This window comes from Protobothrops mucrosquamatus, unplaced genomic scaffold, assembly GCF_001527695.2.
Source record: "Protobothrops mucrosquamatus isolate PMUCROS unplaced genomic scaffold, P.Mucros_1.0 scaffold_257, whole genome shotgun sequence".
Classification (NCBI taxonomy): Eukaryota; Metazoa; Chordata; class Lepidosauria; order Squamata; family Viperidae; genus Protobothrops; species Protobothrops mucrosquamatus.
The window spans coordinates 1,328,718-1,350,775 of NW_015386333.1; the positions used below are offsets into that span (position 1 = coordinate 1,328,718).

The window sequence follows — 22,058 nt, forward strand, 5'->3', positions numbered from 1 at the left end:
ATGGATTTGTAGCTGGCTGACAAACCATACTTGAGTAGTCCTCAATACTACTACATCCATATGGAGAGAAATAAGCAGTGGGGTACCACAAGGCTCCATCTTAGGCTCAGTACTCTTCAATATCTTCATAAATAACTTAGATGAGGGAACAGAAGGAGAACTCATCAAATTTGCAGATAACACTAAACTGGCAGGAATAGCTAACACCCCAGAAGACAAGCTCAGGATCCAAAACGATCTTGACAAACTTGGCCCTATCCAACAAAATGAATGTCATGTGTCTGAGTAATGAAACACTTAAAAGGACTTTCAGGCATGTTTTCTCCTAAAAGCATTAATGTGGAGAAAAGCAAAGTTTTACATTTAGGCAGGAAAAATCAAAGGTACAGATCAGGCAAGACCTGACTCAAAAACAGTAACTGTGAGAGGGACCTTGGAGTCTTAGTGGATGATCACTTGAATATGAGCCAGCAGTGTGCTACAGCAGCCAAAAAAGCTAATATAATCCTGGGTTGTATAAACAGAGGCATAGAATCAAGTTCACATGAAGTATTAATACCGCTTTATAAAATCCTAGTAAGACCACACCTGGAATACTGCAGCCAATTTTGGTCACTATATCACAAAAAAGATGTTGAGAGTTTGGAAAAAAACCAGAGAAGAGCAAGTAAGATGATCAAAGGCCTGGAGACTAAAACATATGAAGAACGGCTGCAGGACTTGGGTTTGGCTAGTCTAAAGAAAAGAAGAAATAGGGGAGACAGTATTCCAGTATTTTAGGGGCTGCCACAAAGAAGAGGGGGTCAAATTATCTTCAAAGCACCAGAAGGTAGGACAAGAAACAATGATTGGAAACTGATCAAAGAGAGAAGCAACTTGGAATTAAGGAGAAACTTCCTAACAGTGAGGACAATTAACCAGTGGAACAGCTTGCCTTCAGAAATCATGGGCACTTAAAAATCACTGGAGATTTTAAGAAGAGGCTAGACAGTCACTTGTCTGAAATGGTATAGGTTCTCCTGCTTGAGCAGGGGGCTGGACTAGAAGACCTCCAAGGTCTCTATTCTATTCTATTCTATTCTATTCTATTCTATTCTATTCTATTCTATTCTATTCTATTCTATTCTATTCTATGGATTTTATATAACAATGATAGGATTCTATTTCTATTAAATGAAATATGTGGTCTTGTTTATTATTTATTAAATTTGTTGTGCTTTATTAAATGTAGTCCCCAACCTTTTGGGCACAAGGGACCGGTTTCATTGGAGAGAGGGGCGTGGTTTCGTGTGCTGCCTGCATCCCACAGTTGGGGCTTTGCTTGTTTGCACAGACTGGTTTTTGGCATGCTGCGGCCTGGTGCTGGTCCACGGACTGGGGGTTGGGGACCCCTGTAGTATGTGGTCTCATGTTTAAAAAAGACAGATCATTTATAGTGTATAGTAATGTTTTAGATATTGGACAAAGATTTAAGGGATCATGATTCAAGTCAACTTTCAGTGAATGACTTTCAGCTAGTCATACTTCCTCAGCCCATCTTATCTCACAGGGCTGTTGTAGAGATAAAATGAAGAGAAATCTCTATCTAAATTACTTCAAACTTCTGGAGAAAAGATGGGATTCAAATCTAACAAGTATAAATAATTAAACAACAGATGTAGACTACTGTACTCAATTAATGGTATTATTTTAAGTGATGAGATATAAGTCTTTTACCAAAAGAAAAAGATTTTAAATGAATATTTTTAGCAAAATGTATGCAGTAATATTTATCCTCATACTTAAAAGGAGAATCATCAAGAATTAGGGGAAGTAAAAGACTGGGAGTGAAAAATTATTTCTATCCATGATGCAGAATGCAGAGGTGCAGGCAATTACAGTATGTGTGCTCTGTGTCACATCTCTGATTCACGAGTTGCAGAGATAAACAAAGAAGCAAACATAAACAAACAAACAAATAAATAAAGTTATTTGAGGAACCACCTCTCTCTGATTACATCAGCCCATCCCATTAGATCTGGCAGGCATGCTCTGAGTACTATTTGCTAGGGATCTAAATTTGGTGGGTCCCAGGAGATAGGCCTTCTCTGCCATGGAGTCAGCCTATCTATTATTTATATCCTGAACCATGTTACCATTGTTTAATTGCTGTCCCTGTCCTTTAGGTCCTAATAGTCACCTAGAGGATCTTTTAGAAAAGCTTGCCTGTAATTCCAGTGTGAAGAGTTAAGGTACTCTCTTCACTAGAACAAAAATAAAGTATTTGAACAAAAATGAAGTATCCTTGGAATTATTCTTGATTCCTGATGACTTCATGCATATAGTTATTTTGCAATAATAGAGGAAGTGGTTTTCCACTGGCTCTTCCGCTGTGATTTTTATTTTCCTAATCCAATTTACAGCTATGATATATTTAGTAGTCTTCCATGAAAGTACTGATTAGGCCCCAATCTGCTTAGTTTCTGAGCCTAGACAAGTTCACCCTGAAAAACAAACAAACAAACAAAAAAACCTCTTACTAAAACAAACAAGATCTCCTCTTACTTGCTCTGGCTCTCTGAGTTAAGCCTAAGGCAGGCTTTTGCTCCTAAAAGAAACCCAGAAATGAAGCATTAACTCTTTATTCTGCTCTGTAGGGATCACATGTATTTTGAGTGCAGAATGCTATCCCAATTTTCCCCCTCCTGTCCCCCCCAAAAGTTGTCAGATATAAGGTCTACAACCCTTGCGAGCTGCAGTTAGTCAGAATAGACTTGATAGACAGTTTTATATAGATTGTAATATTTATATTGATATAATTAATATAATGTATAAAATATATACTATAAAAATTATTAAATCTTTTTAAAAGGAAAATAAAAACAAATTCAATCTAATAAAATATAAAGAAAAGGAAAAAAGAAAGGAATCAAAGATGCAATGTAAGAAAGGGAAAAAAGTAAAAGAACAGAAGGGAAAGAAAAAGATACAAAGAGGCTTCCAATATTCTTCACAGCAGTTGTAAGTATAATTATATCTCAATCTTTCTCTTTATTTATTCTCTTCTTTCTAAAATGTGTCCTGTCTAATCATTTTTATGCAAAATAGTCCATAAGGGATTTCTAGTCATCAGTAAATGTAGACATTGTCTTTTCTGGAAGCAAATAAGCTAGTTTACCTATTTCAGCAAAATCTTCAATTTTGTCAGCCATTCCTCCATGGTGGGTAGTATTCAATCTTTCCATCTTTGTGGATATGTAATAATCTTGCCACAGTAATAATATACTGAAATAATCTTCTGAGATTTTTTTTTGTTTATTCATTAGTCCTAAAAGTAAAAATTGTGGCTTCAACAATATTACTATTTAAAAACGTCTATATGAAAATATGTATTGGAATCCAAAACTTTTTACATATTCACCAAGCATGATAAAATGTCCCTTCATGCTGCTCACATTTACAAATAGATTTGAAGTGCCTTTATACATTCTAGATAATTTCTATGGTGTCATATACGAATTACACATCATTTTATAAAAATTCTCTTTGAGATTATAACACAATTAAAATTTCAGTCCCTTTCACCACATATTTTCCCACTGATCCATCGGTATATTATACCAAAAATTTTAGTCCACTTTATCATACATTCTTTAACCTGGTCTTGTAACCTGTACAATTTTTAACATCAGTGTACAATTATATTTCAAATTCTCTCTCCATGCCAAAGATCTTTCGATCCCATTGCTTTGGTCTCCCGCCATCGCAGTCAGGCTGGACCCTCCCCCTGCCAGTTGAGCGCATCCTTAGGTCTGTTCTTTTAGTTTTCCTCCCCCGTTCTTTCTTGCGCCTGATATGATCGCTACGGAAGTCTTCAGGAGTCCTCTGACTGGTGGCGTAAATACTTGAAGAGCAAGAAGTAATAGTCTTCTTCTGGGACTGGGAAACATTTCCCTATATTCTTGAAGGAAAGAGGGTGATGCCAACCCCCGCCCCGTCCGTGCCAGGAGGAGTAAGAGCAGCAAAGGGTGCCAGGTGTTCAGGCGATTCAGGAGCGGGCAAAGTGGCTGAGGCTTCTTTTCACGCAGGGCGTTAAAGCGCACGGACGGCGAGCAGTCAGCCCGGTGCCTTCCAGGCACGAGAAGCAGGAGGCGGGGGGGAACCCCTGTCTCAGGTTGCCGGAGAGGCTGCGCCTTTCCGTCTCAGCGGCGCCTCCTGATTTTTCCAAGTTGTGGGGCGGTGGCTGTTTCGTGTAAGTTGCTGTGGTCCGCTGGCTAGTGGAGGTGAAGTCCGGCTTTGATGACCCCAGACGCGCTTCTAGGTTCTGGCCCTCTGCTGCTCCTGGGTGAGGATTGACGTTTCCTTTCTACCTACCACGGTTGTCGGGTGGGTTCCTGGCTACTTGCTGCTGCCCTTGCATAGAACACTCTTCGATAGCTTCACGGCAGGCAGACGTTCAACAGGTGCGTCCTTTTCTGACATACATGCAACTATTATGCCCCGGGAGCCTTGCCGGAAAAGAGAATGACATTTGCAACTCAATCCTGCTGTCAGTATTTTCTTCTCTGGCAGGAATTTCCAAGCAATTTATAAGCTTATAAGAGTCGTCTTATAGGTGAGAGGGGTGATAAATTAAATCAACCAATCAATCAACAGCATATAAATTTAATAAGTAAGTTGGTAAGCAAAACCCTGCCAGGCTTAGTTTCACTTGCAGTGTTGTTGCTTGTCCTGGATAGGAACTCTGCTAGGAAAGAAAGAAAGAAATCAACTTATTCATGTCTTCTATCTACTTGAACAGCAAAGTGCTTGCAATTATGACTCTTTGTGACTTTGTGATACAAAGAGAGATCAATTTTTTTTAGACAGGAAGCTCTGTGGAAAGATAGCTTAGGCTGCTGTTAACAAGACTTCATCCCTCTTGGAATATGGTCAAATCTATTTCAGCAACTGAAAAGCCTTAATCTTTAATGATAAAGTTAGACTCTTTCTTTCTTTCTTTCTTTCTTTCTTTCTTTCTTTCTTTCTTTCTTTCTTTCTTTCTTTCTTTCTTTCTTTCTTTCTTTCTTTCTTTCTGTCTGTCTGTCTGTCTGTCTGTCTGTCTGTTCTATCTTTCTGTCTTTCTCTCTTTCTCTCCTTTCTTCTTTTCTCTTAATACAAAAGCACCTTGGACATGTTTAGTTGAAAAATTCTAGACCCTACTATGGTGCAAAATTCAGGTCTTGCTACTGAAACCAAGTACCCACCTTTTTTTTTTTAAAGGCTGGGGAAATCAGAAGTAGGAGGATTTTTTGCTGTGCCAAGTATATCATCAATTAGACTAGCTGCCTTCACTACAGCATTGCTTGGCAGGATACCCATTAAATAGAGTACCCAAGTGCCTATTTTTATCCTGTGTGTTTATTTTAAGGGGCCTTAGAATCCAGGACAGTTTGAAACAAGTTAAAAGGTAAAGAAAGACTGCTCTGGTCTAAACATTACATTATTTATATAGATAGCAGTTTAAATATTGGAATATTTTCCAGTTCTGTGGCACTTGCCTTGAGATATTGCAAGTGGTTTAACTGGATTACATGTTTTTCTGGAACTCCTGGAATGTTTTAATACTAAGCTTAGTGATGAAACACAAATTTAAAAAACACCCATGCCTTTCTTTTCCTACTTACTTCCTTTATTGGGACACTCTTGTGTCGTTGCTTTGCCTGGAAATGAAATGTACTTTCTGCACCAAGATCTGTTCTTAAATCTGGTGAGAATAATGCCCATTGTATAAGCATTCCAAGATAAAGTGCCCCTCAAGTTAAGTTCAACTCCTGGAGACAAAATGGAGACATTCATATTGCTTCTTTGATAATAGAAGTGGTTTGCTGTATTCTAGAATATTTTTTCCCAGGATATTTTTTCTCTAGTCTACCAACCCACAGATCTCACATTCAGGTACTGTGATGAAATGCCTAACAGACATTGGGAACATAAAGGAGGCAACAAGGCTGTGACTTAAGCCAGAGAAAAAAGGGAAGTGTGAAAAAGAGGGTAATTCCATCTTAATTATAACTTACAATAATTATACTGTTTTGCTTATAACAAACAGAAAATTTAAACATATTAACAATTTCTGCAATTTATAAATAACATTTAATTCACAGAGAAGTTGTGAATGCAACATGCAGTTAGAATTTCACTGCCAAATTCGACCTTATCTTCCAAAATCCAGATTTCTCTTTAATCTCAAAACAACAATTGATGCATAATTGCAAAATACGTTGAAGTTCAGACACTTTTTCCTTAGGATTTCCTATTTGTCTCTATTAAAACACACACACACACACACACACACACACACACACACACACACACCTACACAGCTTTTGTATAGATGCAGCTGTTTGAGATACTGGAATGGCAGTGTTAGCAATATTTGTGTTTGTTTTGAACGCTACATGTGGTAGCTTCTTTCTTTTTTCTTTATTCATTACATTGTTAATTGCTATATCCAGGGCTTTTTTTGTCATAGAATGCCCAGAACGGAGTTCCGGCACCTTTTTTGGATGGAACCTTGTAGGGTAGGCAAGGCAGGTTGTATGACATGTGTGAGTTCCGGCACCTTTTTTTTTTTTTTTTATAAAAAAAGCACTGGCTATATTCTTCCTCAAAAAGATACCTGTTTTGAAGTTTTAATGTGGATAAGTTTATTTAAACAATACATCATATTTCTGGTTTTGTGTTTTACACATATTTAGTTCAATATTTTCCCCTCACTATCTTACTTTCAAAATTGAACTAATTATCTATATTTTTAATTATTATTTTGAATACTATATCCATTCTATATTTTAAAAATCAAATCAACCTTTCATATTTAATAAAGTTTATGAGCAGAATTATGCTCCTTTCTGAAGGTTGCAGTCCTTGCTTAGTTAAATACCTGCAGAACTCATTGGCTTTACCAGTAAATAAGTATTTTATTAGACTGTTTCATTTACATAAGTCAAATTTAAGCAGTTTAGTGATACCTAATATTTTAATCAACCCTTTAGAAACTTACCAGGTTACTATTTTTTTGCACATAAATTGGGACAAATTTTACATTTTTCTTACAGCACTTTGTAAGTATGCATTTATCTTAAGAGTATTCTCATTGTAAGTTACCAAATTATAACACCTCCCATAATCTAATATAGTTTTCCTTAAATATGCTGGCTAAGAATTCTGGAAGCTGTGATCCCAATGTGTCTGAAACAAGAAGGTGGAGAAGGTTGACCGACTACTGCAAACATTAATTATCTCTTGGTGTTATGTGCTCTTTTTATTACAGTGTTCTTATATGAGGCAGAATTCATGGCTTAAATAATTCTCGCTGACATTTAATATTTATATTATATTAGATATTCTTGATATTTGGCAGTTTTTATTTATTGAAGTTTGTGTGGTGTTCTAATCTAGGAGAACCAAGCATTAAAAAGAGGTAGAGGGATACTTCTGAAATTGCCACCAATTTATCATTTTGCCCAATGGGAGTGGGAACACTGCTGCCAGGGATTTCTCCCCTCCCCCCGCAGTAGCCGTCTTTTTTACTTTTAGTGGCTTCTTCACACATGCAAATTTGTGGAAGAGTGTGCAGGTGTACAAAACTGGAAGTATTTGCATCCTGTAGGCAAGAATAAGGAGGAAAAAATAATTTATAAACATCATTATCCAATCTAAGAAAGCTTTAGTAAGAGGGACTTGATTTGTACAGTAAATATATATGTCTGAGCCTAGCAGTGATTTTTTTTAAAACAACAACAACACACGCTCTTTTGGAAAGAGCTAATAAAGGGGATTGAGGATTAATTCCAGGTCACCAGCTGAAGAAACTCTAACAAATGTTTATTTGAGGCCTCCTGTGGTGAAAATATTATTTAGTAATAGTGATTGTAGGTTGATATCCGTGAAAAAAGGTATCTTTGTGATTAATCTTAGGCATGCTTGTTTAGAAATTTAAGTGATCCAATGTAATTTGTTCTTCTATGTTGGAACTTTTAGCAGTGAAAATAGTTAAAGTTAGGTAATTTATACATAGTAACACAGTCTATTTTCTATGGAAAAAAGTAAGTTTGATAAGTACTAATTTATTCAGCTGTAAACAAAATTCTAGTATATCTGACAGTTTCATAGATTTTGTAAATTCAGCCTCAAGCTTAAAAAAAGTTACTTTTAGAGGAAAGGTAGGTAGTTTTAGTAATTTTAAATTGGACATAAAAAGATAAAGGAGACCCTGCAGATTTTATTCCACTAGTCGCATGACATCACGGAGCGCTGTTATCCCTATTTATTTGCATTTGCATGTTTTCAAACTGCTTGGTTTGCAGGAACTGGGGCAAGGATGGGAGCTCACCTATTGCGTGGAACTCAGGTCTCAAATCTGCGCTGCCAGCTTTCCAGCTGACAAGCCCAGCATCTTAACCACTGAGCCACTGCACCACCAGATATATCAGAGTGAAAAATGGAACTAATAATTTACAACAATCTAAATGGAAACTTAACAGAACTTAAGTGAAATAAATTATTGATATATCTTATTCTTTCTGTTTCTAAAATGTATTAGTTTATTGAACATAGGTAACGTAAGTACTCGTCTAGAGTATTAGAGTATGCCATTCAGAAATTTTTCAAACTGAAAATTTTCTTAAGGCATAGCAAAACTCACATTAGTTGTTAGAATTAAGATAATGAAACAGGAATTGTATCTTTAGAAAGAAGAAACAAGCAGTATACTTAGTAGAAGTATTATTGCAATTTGAATCTAGCTACTTGAAATATACTTTTGAAATGATTTGCCTTCTTCTCCTCCCTAACTAAAGGCATAGTCATTTTCAGCTCTGTGACTAGCAGTGAAAATGCAACAGTTGGCCTGGAAACCAAGAAGCTTCCCTGTGATTACATGAATGGAACTTGTACAGGTAACAGATGGATTGCAATTCCTAACAATGGCATTGTTTTTCACTAATCGTGAAGAAGACTGTTCAACTGATTAATTGATGTAATTAAGGTGACAAACTAGAAACTAAGAGACTGGGACTTCTATCTGTCGTTTGAGCATGGGTGATTGGGTGACTATGTGCCCATCATACTTCGCAGATTTGTTATGGGGAAAATAAGCAGAGCTAGCATTATCTATGCCATCTTGAGTTGTATAGAAAATAAAGGCAGGAGAGAAATCTAATGAATAAATAATTTCCATTCTAATTACATGTAATAATGTACAACATTTTAGGAAACTGGCAATCACAATTAGTAAGCTTTTATTTTGCAATATGTTAATTATAAATATATACTGTTTAAATGATTCTTTAAAAATATAGATGCATACATTCTATTACTGACTATCAGTAACTTTGAATTTATTTATTATGAAATTTGTTTGCCTCCCATTTCATGCCCAGTTATTAATAATTCCTTAATAAACATTCTTTAAATGTTACATGAATGCAGTAGTGCAGCTTTTAACCTAAACCAGGAGACAGTTGTCAAGAATTGGAAAACATCTGGATTTGGAAGAACTATCCTTGGGTCTGAGGATGCAAATATTTTTGAATTTTCAGATGTGTCAGGGTAGATGTAACCCATGGAAAAAAAACAAAGTCAAAATGTGAAAGAGACATAATTATTGCTGTGCAGAGACTGACAGAGAAAGAAATATGTTCATGTTCTGTATATTCTCTTGCTGATGAGACCTCTAAGAACCAGTTCAGACTCTCTGCATAATGTAAGATCTAAATCTCTCTCAGGTTTTGCCTTGCCTAATCTCTCACTAAGTTCAGAGTTTCACTAGGCTTATTTCCCATCTTGATAAATCACTTTTATTTTATATCGACCAGGTGTTTTTAAATTGCTCTTGTTGTACCTTGTCAATCTTCTTAATTGAATATAAAGCCATTTCTCTCCCCTTCTTCTGCCCTGCTTTTCTCTCTTCCAATTATTTATATTTCATTCTCTGCAGCTTGGACTCATCAGCTGTCTTTGCTGTAACAACTTCTTCCAATTCTCCATATTGTACGTTCTTTCAGCTTGGTTGTTGGATTGCATACTTTAAAAAGCCCAACCAAAAACCACCAAGCCCACTCCCATTCCCACCTGACAGGGCAACCCACAAGAATATAAAATTGAAGCAAACCCTACTAGCACTGATGATGTTACATAATTTGGGTAATGAAATGTTTGCAGGCTCAGAAAGCACCAAGGACCTCATTTCAACCCCGATCAACAAATATTCTCTTCTGCAGATGCCCTGCTAGATAACATTTCATAGCAGGAGTTTGGAGGAGTGAGGATTGTTGGCTAGCCATTCTAAGCTTAAATCAGACAGGTGATGGTCATCAACTTGCATAAAATGCATAAAAACAAGGATGAAAGCATCCTAGAATGCATATAGATTAATATAAAAAGAAAAAAAATGACATTGCCATAGATGCATACTATAGGCCACCCAACCAAGCAGAAGAAATAGATGAATGTTTTCCTAATCAGTTAACAAGTGTATGTAGTACAGCAGTAATGGGGGATTTTAACTACACTGACATCAACTGGGAGACAAACTCTGCATTAGGTAGGAGATTGAACAGATTCCTGACCAATATAACTGATAACTTTGTCATCTAAAAGGTGGAGGAGAGACCTGGACCTACTGTATTTTCCGGCATATAAGACGACTGGGCGTATAAGACGACCCCCAACTTTTCCAGTTAAAATATAGAGTTTGGGCTATATCAGGGGTAGGCAACCCAAAACACTCAAAGAGCCACTTGGACACGTTTCCCACCGAAAACAAAACACTGGGAGCCGCAAAACCCTTTTGATATCTAAAATGAAGATAAGACTGCATATATCCTTTTTTACCTNTTCTCTCTCTCTTTCCTCTCCTTCTCTCCCTTTCCTCTCTTTTTCTCTTTCCTCTCCCCCTCTCTCTTTCCTCTCCCTCTTTATCTCTTTCTCTTTCTTCTCTCTTTCCTCTTTCCTCTCTCTTCTCTTTCTCTCTCTTTCTCTCTTTCCTCTCTTTCTCTCTTTCCTCTCTCTTCTCTTTCTCTTTCTCTCTTTCCTCTAACTTTTTCTCTCTCTTTCCTCTCTCTTTCTGTCTCTTTCTCTTTCTCTTCCTTTCTCTTTCCTCTAACTTTCTCTCTCTTTCTCTTTCTCTTCTCTTTCCTCTCTTTCTCTTTCCTCTTTCTCTTTCCCTCTTTCCTCTCTCTTTCTCTCTTCCTCTTCTCTTTCTTTCCTCTTTCTCTTTCCTCTCTCTCTTTCCTCTTTCTCTCTTTCTCTTTCCTCTTTCTCTTCTCTTTCTTTCCTCTTTCTCTCTTTCTCTCTCTCCCTCTCCCTCCAGGTTAGGAGAGAGAGAGAGAGAATGAAAGGCAGATGGCGCCGAACGGGTGGGGAGGGGGAGCAGGATGGGAGGCAGCGGCTCCAGTGGCGGCGACGGCGGCATGGCAGCAGCCACTGCGGCATCGTCGGGAGTCCACGCCGCCCCCAGCCTGGCTGCCGCATCCTCAGCTGAATGGGCAGGGAGGGGGAGCAGGATGGGAGGCAGCGGCTCCCGGCCGCCGCCCCCATCGCTTCCTCAGCTGAATGGGCAGGGAGGGGGAGCAGGACGGGAGGCAGTGGCTCCTGGCCGCCGCCCCATCGCGTCCTCAGCTGAATGGGCAGGGAGGGGGAGCAGGATGGGAGGCAGCGGCTCCCGGCCGCTGTCCCCATCGCGTCCTCAGCTGAATGGGCGGGGAGGGGGAGCAGGACAGGAGGCAACAGCTCCTGGCTGCCACCCCCATCGTGTCCAGGGAGGGGGAGCAGGACGGGAGGCAGCGGCTCCCGGCCGCCGCCCCCATCGCGTCCTCAGCTTATATAAAGGAATAAAATAGAATACCCATATTTTCCGGCGTATAAGACGACTGGGCGTATAAGACGACCCCCGACTTTTAAGAAGATTTTCAGGGTTTAGAAAGTCATCTTATACGCTGGAAAATACGGTAATTTTTACTAACAGAGAAGAAATGATAGGGGGGGTTGAAGTTGCAAGAACTTTGGGGGAGATTGACCATACTGAATTCATATTAGAATTCAACACAACGCAGATACAATAGAATATAATCACACCAGTGTCTTAGACTTTAAAGGAGTTGATTTCAGCAAACTTAGAGAGAACTTGGAAAGGATTCCATGGATGAAAGTCTTAAAGGCAAAAACAACTCAAGCTTGGGAAACTCTGAAAAATATGATTATAAAAGCCCAATCTAGCACAATATCACTGAAAAGGAAGAAAAAGAAAATCAAGAAGAAATCAGCATAATTGCAAAAAGAACTATCTGATAAACTGTAAGACAAGAAGGATAAGTATAAAAATGGAAAGAGGGACACATAACTAAGGTAGAATACCAGCATATAACCTGAATCTGCAAAGATGAAGTCAGGAAAGCTAAGCTTACAATGAACTAGGATTTGCAACAAGTGTCAAAAATAATAAGAAAAGTTTATTTCTATATATAAATAATAAGAAAAAAGTCAAACAAACAGTCAATTAATAGGAGAAAATGGTATGGAAGTGACAGGCAGCAGGGAGAAAACAGAGCTGCTTAATTCCTTCTTTGCATCTGTCTTCACACAAAAAGAAAAAATAGTCCAACCTACCAAAAACAGAATAGTAAAAGACAGTCTAGGAATTCAAATTAAAATAGGCAAAAAAAATGATAAGACAACACTTGCCCACTCTAGATGAGTTCAAATCAATAGGACCTGATGAATTATATCCCAGAGTTCTGAAAGAGCTGGCAAACGTGATCTCAGAATCATTGAACCATAACTTTCAAAGATCCTGGAGAACCAGAGAATTACCAGAGGACTGGAAAAGAACTGATGTGGTTCCCATCTTTGTAAGGGAAAAAAATCAGATCCACAAAACCACAAACCAATCAGCCTGATGTCAATACCTGGGAAGATCCTGGAAAGATAATCAAGGAACAGATCTGAGAACACCTAGAAGCAAGTAAAGCTATAACCAGAAGCCAACATGGGTTTGTCAAAAACAGATCATGCCAACAAATTTTATTTCATTCTTTGACAAAATGACTAAATTAGTGGACCAGCAGAATGCAATGGATATAATATACTTGGATTTCAGTAAAGCTTTTGACAAAGTAGACCACAATCTACTTGGTAAGTTAGAAAAATGTGGGATAGCATCATCATCAGATGGATTTGTAACTGGCTGACAAGCCATACACAACATGTAGTCTTTAATTTACATGGAGGGAAGTAAGCATGGGGTATCCCAAGGTTCTGTCTTACACTCAGTACTCTACAATATCTTCATAAATGATTTAGATGAGGGAATAGAAGGGGAACTCATCAAATTTGCAGACAACATCAATCTGGCAAAAATAGCCAACACTCTAAAAAATAGACTCATGATCCAGATGAATCTCGACAGACTTGAGCAGTGGGCCCTATCTAACAAAATGAAATTTAGTGTAGAAAAAATAAGATTTTACATTTAGACAAGAAAAACCAAATGTACAGGTACAGATCAGGTGAAACTTGGCTCAATAGCAGTAACTGTGAAGGAATCTTGGAGTTCTAGTGGACAATCACTTAAATATGAGCTGGCAGTGTGCTGCAGCCACCAAAAAAGCCAATGTAATCCTAGGTTGCATTAACAGACAATCAAGATCATGTGAAATGTTAGTTCTGCTTTATAAGACCACACTGAATACTGCATCCAATTTTTATCATCACAATATAAAAAAGATGTTGAGACAAGAAAGAGTGCAGAAAAAGGCAATGAAGATGATTAGGGGGGTGGAGACCAAAACATATGAAGAACAGTTGCAGGAATTGGGTATGTCTATTCTAGTGAAAAGAAGGACTAGGGGTGATATAACAGTTTTCCAATATTCGAGGGACTGCACAAAGAAGAAAGGATCATCCAATTTTCCAAAGCACCAGAAGGAAGACAAGAAGTAGTGGTGGAAACTAATCAAGAAGAGAATAATAAACCAGTGGAAGGTCTTACTTCAGAAGTTGTGGGTGCTCCACCACTGGAGGCTTTAAAAAAGAGACTGGATATCCATTTGTCTGAAATGGTATAGGGCCGTGGTGGTGAACGTATGGCACGCGTGCCACAGGTGGCACATAGAGCCCTCTCTGTGGGCACGTGCAGCATCGCCCCAGTCCTAGGCCTTCAGCTGGGTTTTATAAAACCTTTTCGCTTTAGGCCTCTGCCACCGTGTGCAAAAAAAAAAAAAGGTTCAGTCAATCAATCAATTTCAACTTCTTGCTGGAAAAAAAAGATCTCACAAAGTTGGAATTGATTGATTGAACTTTTTAGTCCCACCCAGTCTGCCGTTACCACCGCAGCCAAGGCCACCCAATGGGCCATGCCCACCCAGATGGCCACATCCACCCAATGGGCCACGCCCACCTGGCACCTGACGATACATAAGTGGGTTTTGGGTTGCAGATTGGGCACTCTGTCTCTAAAAGGTTCGCCATCACTGGTATAGGGTCTCCTGCTTGAATGGGGGGTTAGACTAGAAGACCTCCAAGGTCCCTTCCAACTCTGTTATTCTGTTGTATTGCTGTTAAGCAAAATTAAACAAATGAAAAAAGGAACGCTAGGTTTCTTTGTGGCTATAAGTCAGCTACATTGATGGCTGCATCATTAGTCCAGTAATGGATGCAGTAGCCTTTTCACAAAACTGTAGGTAACATGGATAGTAGTGTTGGCATTACATTCCTGTCTTACTTGTAAAATGCAGAAACAGATTGTTGTATTTGATGGGACTTTCATTTGATTCAACACATTTTTGAATCAATCATTTTTGAATTGATTCAACACATGTTCTTTTGACTTATTTCTAAGCACAGATGTATAAGATTATACTGAGTATGATATCTTTATTTCTGTCTGATCTGCTCTAATATTACTCTTTGAACACAGCTTAATGTTTTTCATCATGTTTTCTGTTTTCAAAAACATTTTTCTCAATCCATGCATTCTTTCCCTTTCTATAATAGATGAGATTAAAGTAAATGCTATACCTCTAAGGACCATTGCTTTCTAAGTTCCCCTCAAATCTGTAAGTGAACATTGCTCCTGAAAGCCCTTTGTGCAATCCTTGAATGGGACACAAAATTGGCATGAAGACAGAATGTTCATGTGAAATTTTCCACTCAGAGTGACATTCAAAGAATTAAGAATACAATTACTGAAAACATTTTTCAAATGAGGAAACTATTAAAAATAGCACAGGAAAAAGTTAGTCACAAGTAATCCAGGTGAATAAGTATTTTAAGTAGAACCTAATATAGTTTTTTACTTTCTTATTTCTAGATGGCACCACCGATTTGAGACTGAATGGACATTTTTCTGAGTGTCCTGAGGAATACAAGCACTTCTGTGTCAAAGGAAGATGCCGCTATGTTGATGCCGTACAAACTCCATCCTGCATGTAAGTTCCAAATCCAATCATGCCTTTTCCCAAGAGTTAAACCTGAGCATGACTCTAATGGCCAAACATCTCCAAAGTATCTGTCATGCTCAGGCCAAATATCTTACTTATTTGAATCTGTTCTTTTCAGCTGTTCTTTCAATTCTGGAAGGAATACCGTAAAAACTCTTTAAAAATCATAATGCAATCTTCCAGTTATGGATTTCTCTCCAGGTTCCCTTTAATGTTGATGAGTAGACAAAATCTTATCTATGCAAGGATGATTGCTAAAACCTTATTTATTCTTTATTAAGAAATCCATAAAATTTCTTAGGCAGTGCTTTACATTGCATGAAGAATGCCCATGAGGAGTCTCCCTAGTTTAAATGTTCACCTTGCATAGGATGAATCTGTGAGATTGAAGAAGAGATGGAGCATCCTGATTTTTTTTTAACCTTTTAAAGTTATGAGGTATAACTTTTAAAATTACTTTTCTTCTCAGATTAAAAAAGCCAATATCTTAGATTTGGTATTGCAAAATTCTGGATTTAATCATATATATATTACAATCTTTATTTCATACGTACCCTCAACTGCTGAACTGGAAGATGCAAAAGATTTTTTAAAAAAGATTTAAAGTTAGTATAAATTTATTAATGAATTTTTATATACCTTCTTAGAGGATAATGTGGGTAATTGAATCTATCATGATCTTATAATTATGATATACCTTCTCCATTACTTATTAGTTGTGGTCATGGTAGTTCTTCAAGGATTGTTGACTGACAGAAAGTAAAGATATGTCAAATTTTAAAATATTAACAGGGATCCTCAATAATGTCAACCATACTACAGGAAAGATAGTTCTAGGTGTCCTTGCTGTTAATTTATTATCATTTATCCTTATTTTTAAGATTCTGACAACAAAAATTACTCAATTTGGATAGGATTTAAACTGGAACTGCTTTCTTCTGTGATGCGTTGTTCTGGTGCAGTGTTTCTCAATCTTGGCACCTTGAAGATGTATAGACTTCAAATTCCCAAATTCCCTAGCCAGCATGCTTTCTGGGTAATTCTATGACTTGAAGTTCACATACCTTCAAACTGCTTAGATTGAGAAATACTGATCTGGAAATACTGATTTAGTCCAACTGATGGGGGTGATCAGCCACAGACTTCCTTAACTGAACAAGTGTGGAAAACTGGCATACATACTGATCTTCCACTGTGTGTTTATTTCCAAAACTTTTCCTAATAAACCCCAAGCATAAAGGGAGGCACAGAGCATGCTGGCTAGGGAATTCTGGAAGTTGAAGCCACACATTAAGTTATTTAGGTTGAAAACACTATCACTATGCCCCATTAGATGAATGCATCTATTGTAATGCCCTTCTAGATCTGGAATTTCACTGGGTGGCAGTTTTCAAGTCCTAAGTTTCATCTGCATGAGCAGTTTGTTTACAGATCTGTCCTAGGTTTCCCCAATCTGTACCTTTCACCTGTGTCACGTTATGGTTCTCATAAACACCACTTGGCATGGCTAATGGTAATGGAGTTGTGATCCAACTCATCTAGAAGGACCCAGGCTAGGGAAAGATTGCTTTAGTCACAAGTGTGTACTCTACCTGGGATAGGTGCTAGTTTGTAGAAGCAGACTTTAACCCTGAAGGGAAAAAAACCTGACTTGTAAAAACATTTTTTAAAAATATTTTTTACAGCTGTGAGAGAGGCTACACTGGGGAAAGATGTGAGCGGTTGGACTTATTTCATCTAAGAGGAGATCAAGGTCAAATTGTTGTGGTTTCTTTGATAGCTGTCATGGTAATGCTTATCATCCTGATTGCGTGTATCTGCACTTGCACTCAGTGAGTACACCCAAATGAAAGTTTGGCTTCTATATGCATTTTCATGAAACTACAAATGTAGTTATTAAGTTAATCAGTCTTTAACAATTACAACTTTTGGAAGTTTCTAATACTACATAACAGGCACATGTGCATGTGTTCCCACAAGCACACATGCATACATGCATAATATATACAAAGAAAATAAAACTGAATTTACTATTCCCCGTTGAGCTAAAATTTCTTCCTTAATTCTAGCTATGTTGATCTAATATATTATTCAATATTTTTCCTTTACATGAAGCTGTCAAAAGAATTCAAAAAGAGATTTCCTGAATTAAATTATAAACTTACTTATTTCCATGTCTTGTTTTTAAGTGGGTTAGATACCTTTAGGTATAAGTACAATACTTTTGTTACATTATTGCTCCAAAGAAATAGTAAACTCCATTTAATTCTTTTAAATGTAATATAATAAATGGACAGAAAAACAGAACAGAATTTTATGTAACCTAGGTAAAGTACTTTCTGTTATTGTAGCTTTTTAAATTGCTGTTATTCAGTCCTATCTGACTCTTCAGAACCCCCATGGGCCATAGCATGCCAGGCATCCCCTGTCCTCCATTGTCTCCTTGAGTCTGCCCAAACTTGTGCCCACAGTTTCAATGATATTATATAATCATCTCATCCTCTGCCACTCCTTCTCCTTCTGTCTTCAATCTTTCCCAACATCAAGGTTTTTTTTAATGAGTCCTCTCTTCTCATTTGGTGCCAAAGTATCTGAGCTTCAGCTTTTTAAATAACTGCGTTATACTGCTGACTTACATTCTGTTATGGATGACCCATAATATCTGGATTAGCCCATGTAGAATTTTGGACTAAAGAAACATTTGATCTTGCCTAAGCAGGGTGGTTCAATTTGTGATTAGCATTCATATGTTTGTATGTATGTATCTACGTATGCATGCATACATGCATGTATCTATATATCTATGTATGTATATTGTCATAGTTCTGACACACAGAGACGAATAAAGCAGAACTCCGAGGCTTGCAAATTCCTCAAAGAACATGTTTATTAGTTACAAAGTATCGGCACGTCAAGAGTGAAACCAAGTCCAAGTAACAATTGCCCAATACAAAGTTAAATGTCCCACCCATAAAAATATGCAAGCAACTACGTTCCCCAATATGATTATTTGGCAGGCTTTTTATGCAACGCCCAGTCCCTAGTCTAGGGAACAGCCAATGACCTTGGTTCCCACGGGACAAAAGATTATTTTGACTAGCGGAGTACCTGGGCAACCTCCCTCCCTCCTCTCTATGTTGCAACCTAGAATGAGAAGGAAAATGGCTGCAGCCATGCTCATTTGTAGAGGTGATATATATAATTTTTATACCTAAACCATATTGCAGATTGTTTTTATATATTGATTTGAACTTAGTTTTACAACATTGATATATTCTTGCTTTTTGGTTTTAATCATTCCTTTCCGCTTCATATAAGCTGCAAATTTGGTAGCCTTTTTTTTTGAGCCTGTGATAGACAATCTGTGATGGTATATAATGACATCTCTAATAATCTTCATGACATCTCCAATATTCCTCAGTATTGGTCATATTGACTGGGGCTACTAGAAATTATGAATCAGCAATATCTGAAGGGGAAGAGATTCCCCAGCCTCATTCTAAGTTCTCATCCAAGCCATTTATAAAATTATTGAAGAGCAGAAAATCTAGAAACAACACCTGTGGCACTTCATTTAAGAAACTTCTCCAGTTAATACAGTTAATGAACATCCACTGGGGATACTAGCTCTGTGAACTGAAACTGAACAAGTAAAAATACAAGACCATTTTTTATTATTATTACTCTTGTGGTTTTGAATATATGAAGACTTGACAGTGGATAGGGCCATGCATACAGTCCTTTCCATGTGCCCTCTGACCTCCACAGGATGACTAGCAGAGCTTGTGCTTACTTGAAGACAAGAACAGGGCTTTGGAGATGAATGAAGCAGGCCACAGATCATTTGGGTTCACCTGAATGCAAGTGTTGTTCTTTTGGGTTCACCTGAATGCAAGTGTTGCTCTGCTTTGATTTCAGCTGGAGATAACGTTCTTCTTCATCATAGACATACTCTTGAAACACTTTTTCAGATTTATTAGAAATCAGTTGTTTACAATATATTGGTTAGACTAAATAATTTCTGATCATAGGTAACAAATTTGCATTATGAATTTGTGACTTATAGACTTAATTTTTTTTACTTCCTTTCAAAGTTATTGTCGGAAAAAACGTAGAAAGAGGAAGCAGGAGAAAACCGGGACTTATGATAATCAGCAGCGAATGAAAACTGATGATATACTTGAGATGGATATTGAATGAAGGTAAAGAAGGTTCTGGAAATGTGAAAATGTAGGGATAATTTATTTTATTTCCAAAATTAATTACATTATTTTAATTTGAATTCATAATACTTTTCTTTAATGCAAGTTTGTTTTAATTTAATGGATTACTATACTGAATGATGTTCATCATATGAATGTTTTATGGTCATGTAATGAGAAAGCAATATTTCTCTATGTGGACAGGCAAGTCATTCATAGTTAACTGATTGTTTTCACAGGTATCTTAACTTATTGGCATAGTGGCTATAATCTCCTTTTTTACTAGCCAATACTGATGGAGACGTAATCAGGACATGGTTTCATTTTCTTTCTTAAAATATTTTTCCCTCTTTGAGCTTATGACAGACACTTAAAAAAAACAAACATGTGGATGATAGTATCATGTTCAGCCTGAATTCACCTGAATTCACCTTGCCACTGGTTTGTGATTTTTTCTTCATCAGAGGTTGAAAAAAAGAGTAATTCTTATGAGCCCAATGATTTGCTGAAAAATTACACTATCGTGTTTCCAATTTTTTTTGATGGGATAATTTTCAGAAACCTTTTCATCTTGTCATACATTATATTGCACCAATATGATGAGAAATAAGTCTTATTCTCTGTATAACTTACCCATAATAAGCAACTGCAAAGAACAGAGAGATTTATATCTGCTGAGTATCTGAACTACACAATAATAATTCTAACAACTGCTTTCTTTCTTAGGTTAAGAAAGGTGCCTGCTGGCAGATTCCAAAGACTTGTGCCCTTTTCCTTTTGATGACTTTCCTGAGGACTAGTGATATGAAAATAAATAAGGATAAATAAACATGGGTATACAACTTCCAGTCATGTGTGATATCTGACATAATAATCTCTTAGTATTATGGGAATAATAGTAATAATATTGGGAATCCAGGAATTTTCTTATATGTCTGAAAGATTCTAGAAGCAGGGTATTTGACATTTAACTCCCTTCAATTTATCAATCTGAAAAGGAACTTGGTGCTTTATCTGCTGTCAAAAGAGGTAAAATGGCTGGTAGTACTGCCTGTTTTAGAGCAGGGTCCCCAACCTTGACAATTTTAAGACTTGTGGACTTCAGCTCCCAAGATTGGGGACCCCTGCTCTAGAACATGCAGTACTACCAGATATTTGATCTTTTTTGACAGCAGATAATAATAATAATAAAGTTGGAAGGGACCTTGGAGGTCATCTAGTCCAACCCCCTGTTCAGGCAGGAAACCCTATACCATTTCGGACAAATGGTTGTCCAGTCTCTTCTTAAAAACTTCCAGTGTTGGAGCACTCACCCCTTCTGGAGGCAGGTTGTTCCACTGATTAATTGTTCTAACTGTCAGGAAGTTTCTCCTTAGTTCTAGGTTGCTTCTCTCCTTGATTAGTTTCCATGCGTTGCTTCTTGTCCTGCCTTCAGGCGCTTTGGAGAATAGTTTGACTCCCTCTTCTTTGTGGCAGCCCCTGAGATATTGGAACACTGCTATCATGTCCCCCCTCGTTCTTCTCTTCGTTAAACTAGACATACCCAATTCCAGGAACCGTTCTTCATATGTTTTAGCCTCCAGTCCCCTAATCATCTTTGTTGCTCTTCTCTGTACTCTTTTTAGAGTCTCAACATCTCTTTTACATTGTGGTGACCAAAACTGGATGCAGTATTCCAAGTGTGGCCTTACCAAAGCATTGTAAATGGTATTAATACTTCATGTGATCTTGATTCTATCCCTCTGTTAATGCAGCCCAGCATTATGTTGGCTTTTTTTGCAGCTGCAGCATACTGCTGGCTCATATTTAAGTGATTGTCCAGTAGGACTCCGAGATCCCTCTCACAGTTTCTACTATTGAGCAAGGTACCCCCTATACCAGTGATGGCGAACCTTTTAGAGACCGAGTGCCGAAACTGCAACCCAAAACCCACTTATGTATCATCGGGTGCTGGGTGGACGTGGCCCATTGGGTGGGTGTGGCCAATTGGGTGGGCATGGCCCGTTAGGTGGGCATGGCTGCAGTGGTAACGGCAGACTAGGTGGGACTAAAAAGTTCAATCAATCAATTCCAATTTTGCGAGATCTTTTTTTTTCTCCATGGGAAGTTGAAATTGATTGATTGAATCTTTTTTTTTGGCACACGGTGGAGGCCTAAAGCGAAAAGGTTTTATAAAACCCAGTTGAAGGCCTGGGACTGGGGTGACAGCGTGCGTGCCCACAGAGAGGGCCCTGTGTGCCACCTGTGGCACGCGTGCCATAGGTTTGCTACCATGGCCCTATACTATACCTGTACATTTGGTTTTTCTTACCTAAATGTAGAACCTTACTTTTTTCACCATTGAATTTCATTTTATTAGATAGCGCCCAGTGTTCAAGTCTGTCCAGATCCTCCT

General features: G+C 37.8%; 1 protein-coding gene across 1 annotated transcript; it reads left to right on the forward strand.

The window, feature by feature from the left end:
* Nucleotides 1–4,152: 4,152 nt before the first annotated feature.
* BTC (betacellulin) lies at nt 4,153–20,471 on the forward strand. The gene is made up of 6 exons (XM_015831524.1): nt 4,153–4,324; nt 8,823–8,921; nt 15,332–15,449; nt 17,147–17,293; nt 19,556–19,663; nt 20,390–20,471. Exons 1-5 carry the CDS (start codon nt 4,279–4,281, stop codon nt 19,659–19,661), a joined length of 516 nt encoding a protein of 171 aa, XP_015687010.1. The 5' UTR covers nt 4,153–4,278; the 3' UTR covers nt 19,662–19,663; nt 20,390–20,471.
* The last annotated feature ends 1,587 nt before the right edge of the window (nt 20,472–22,058 follow it).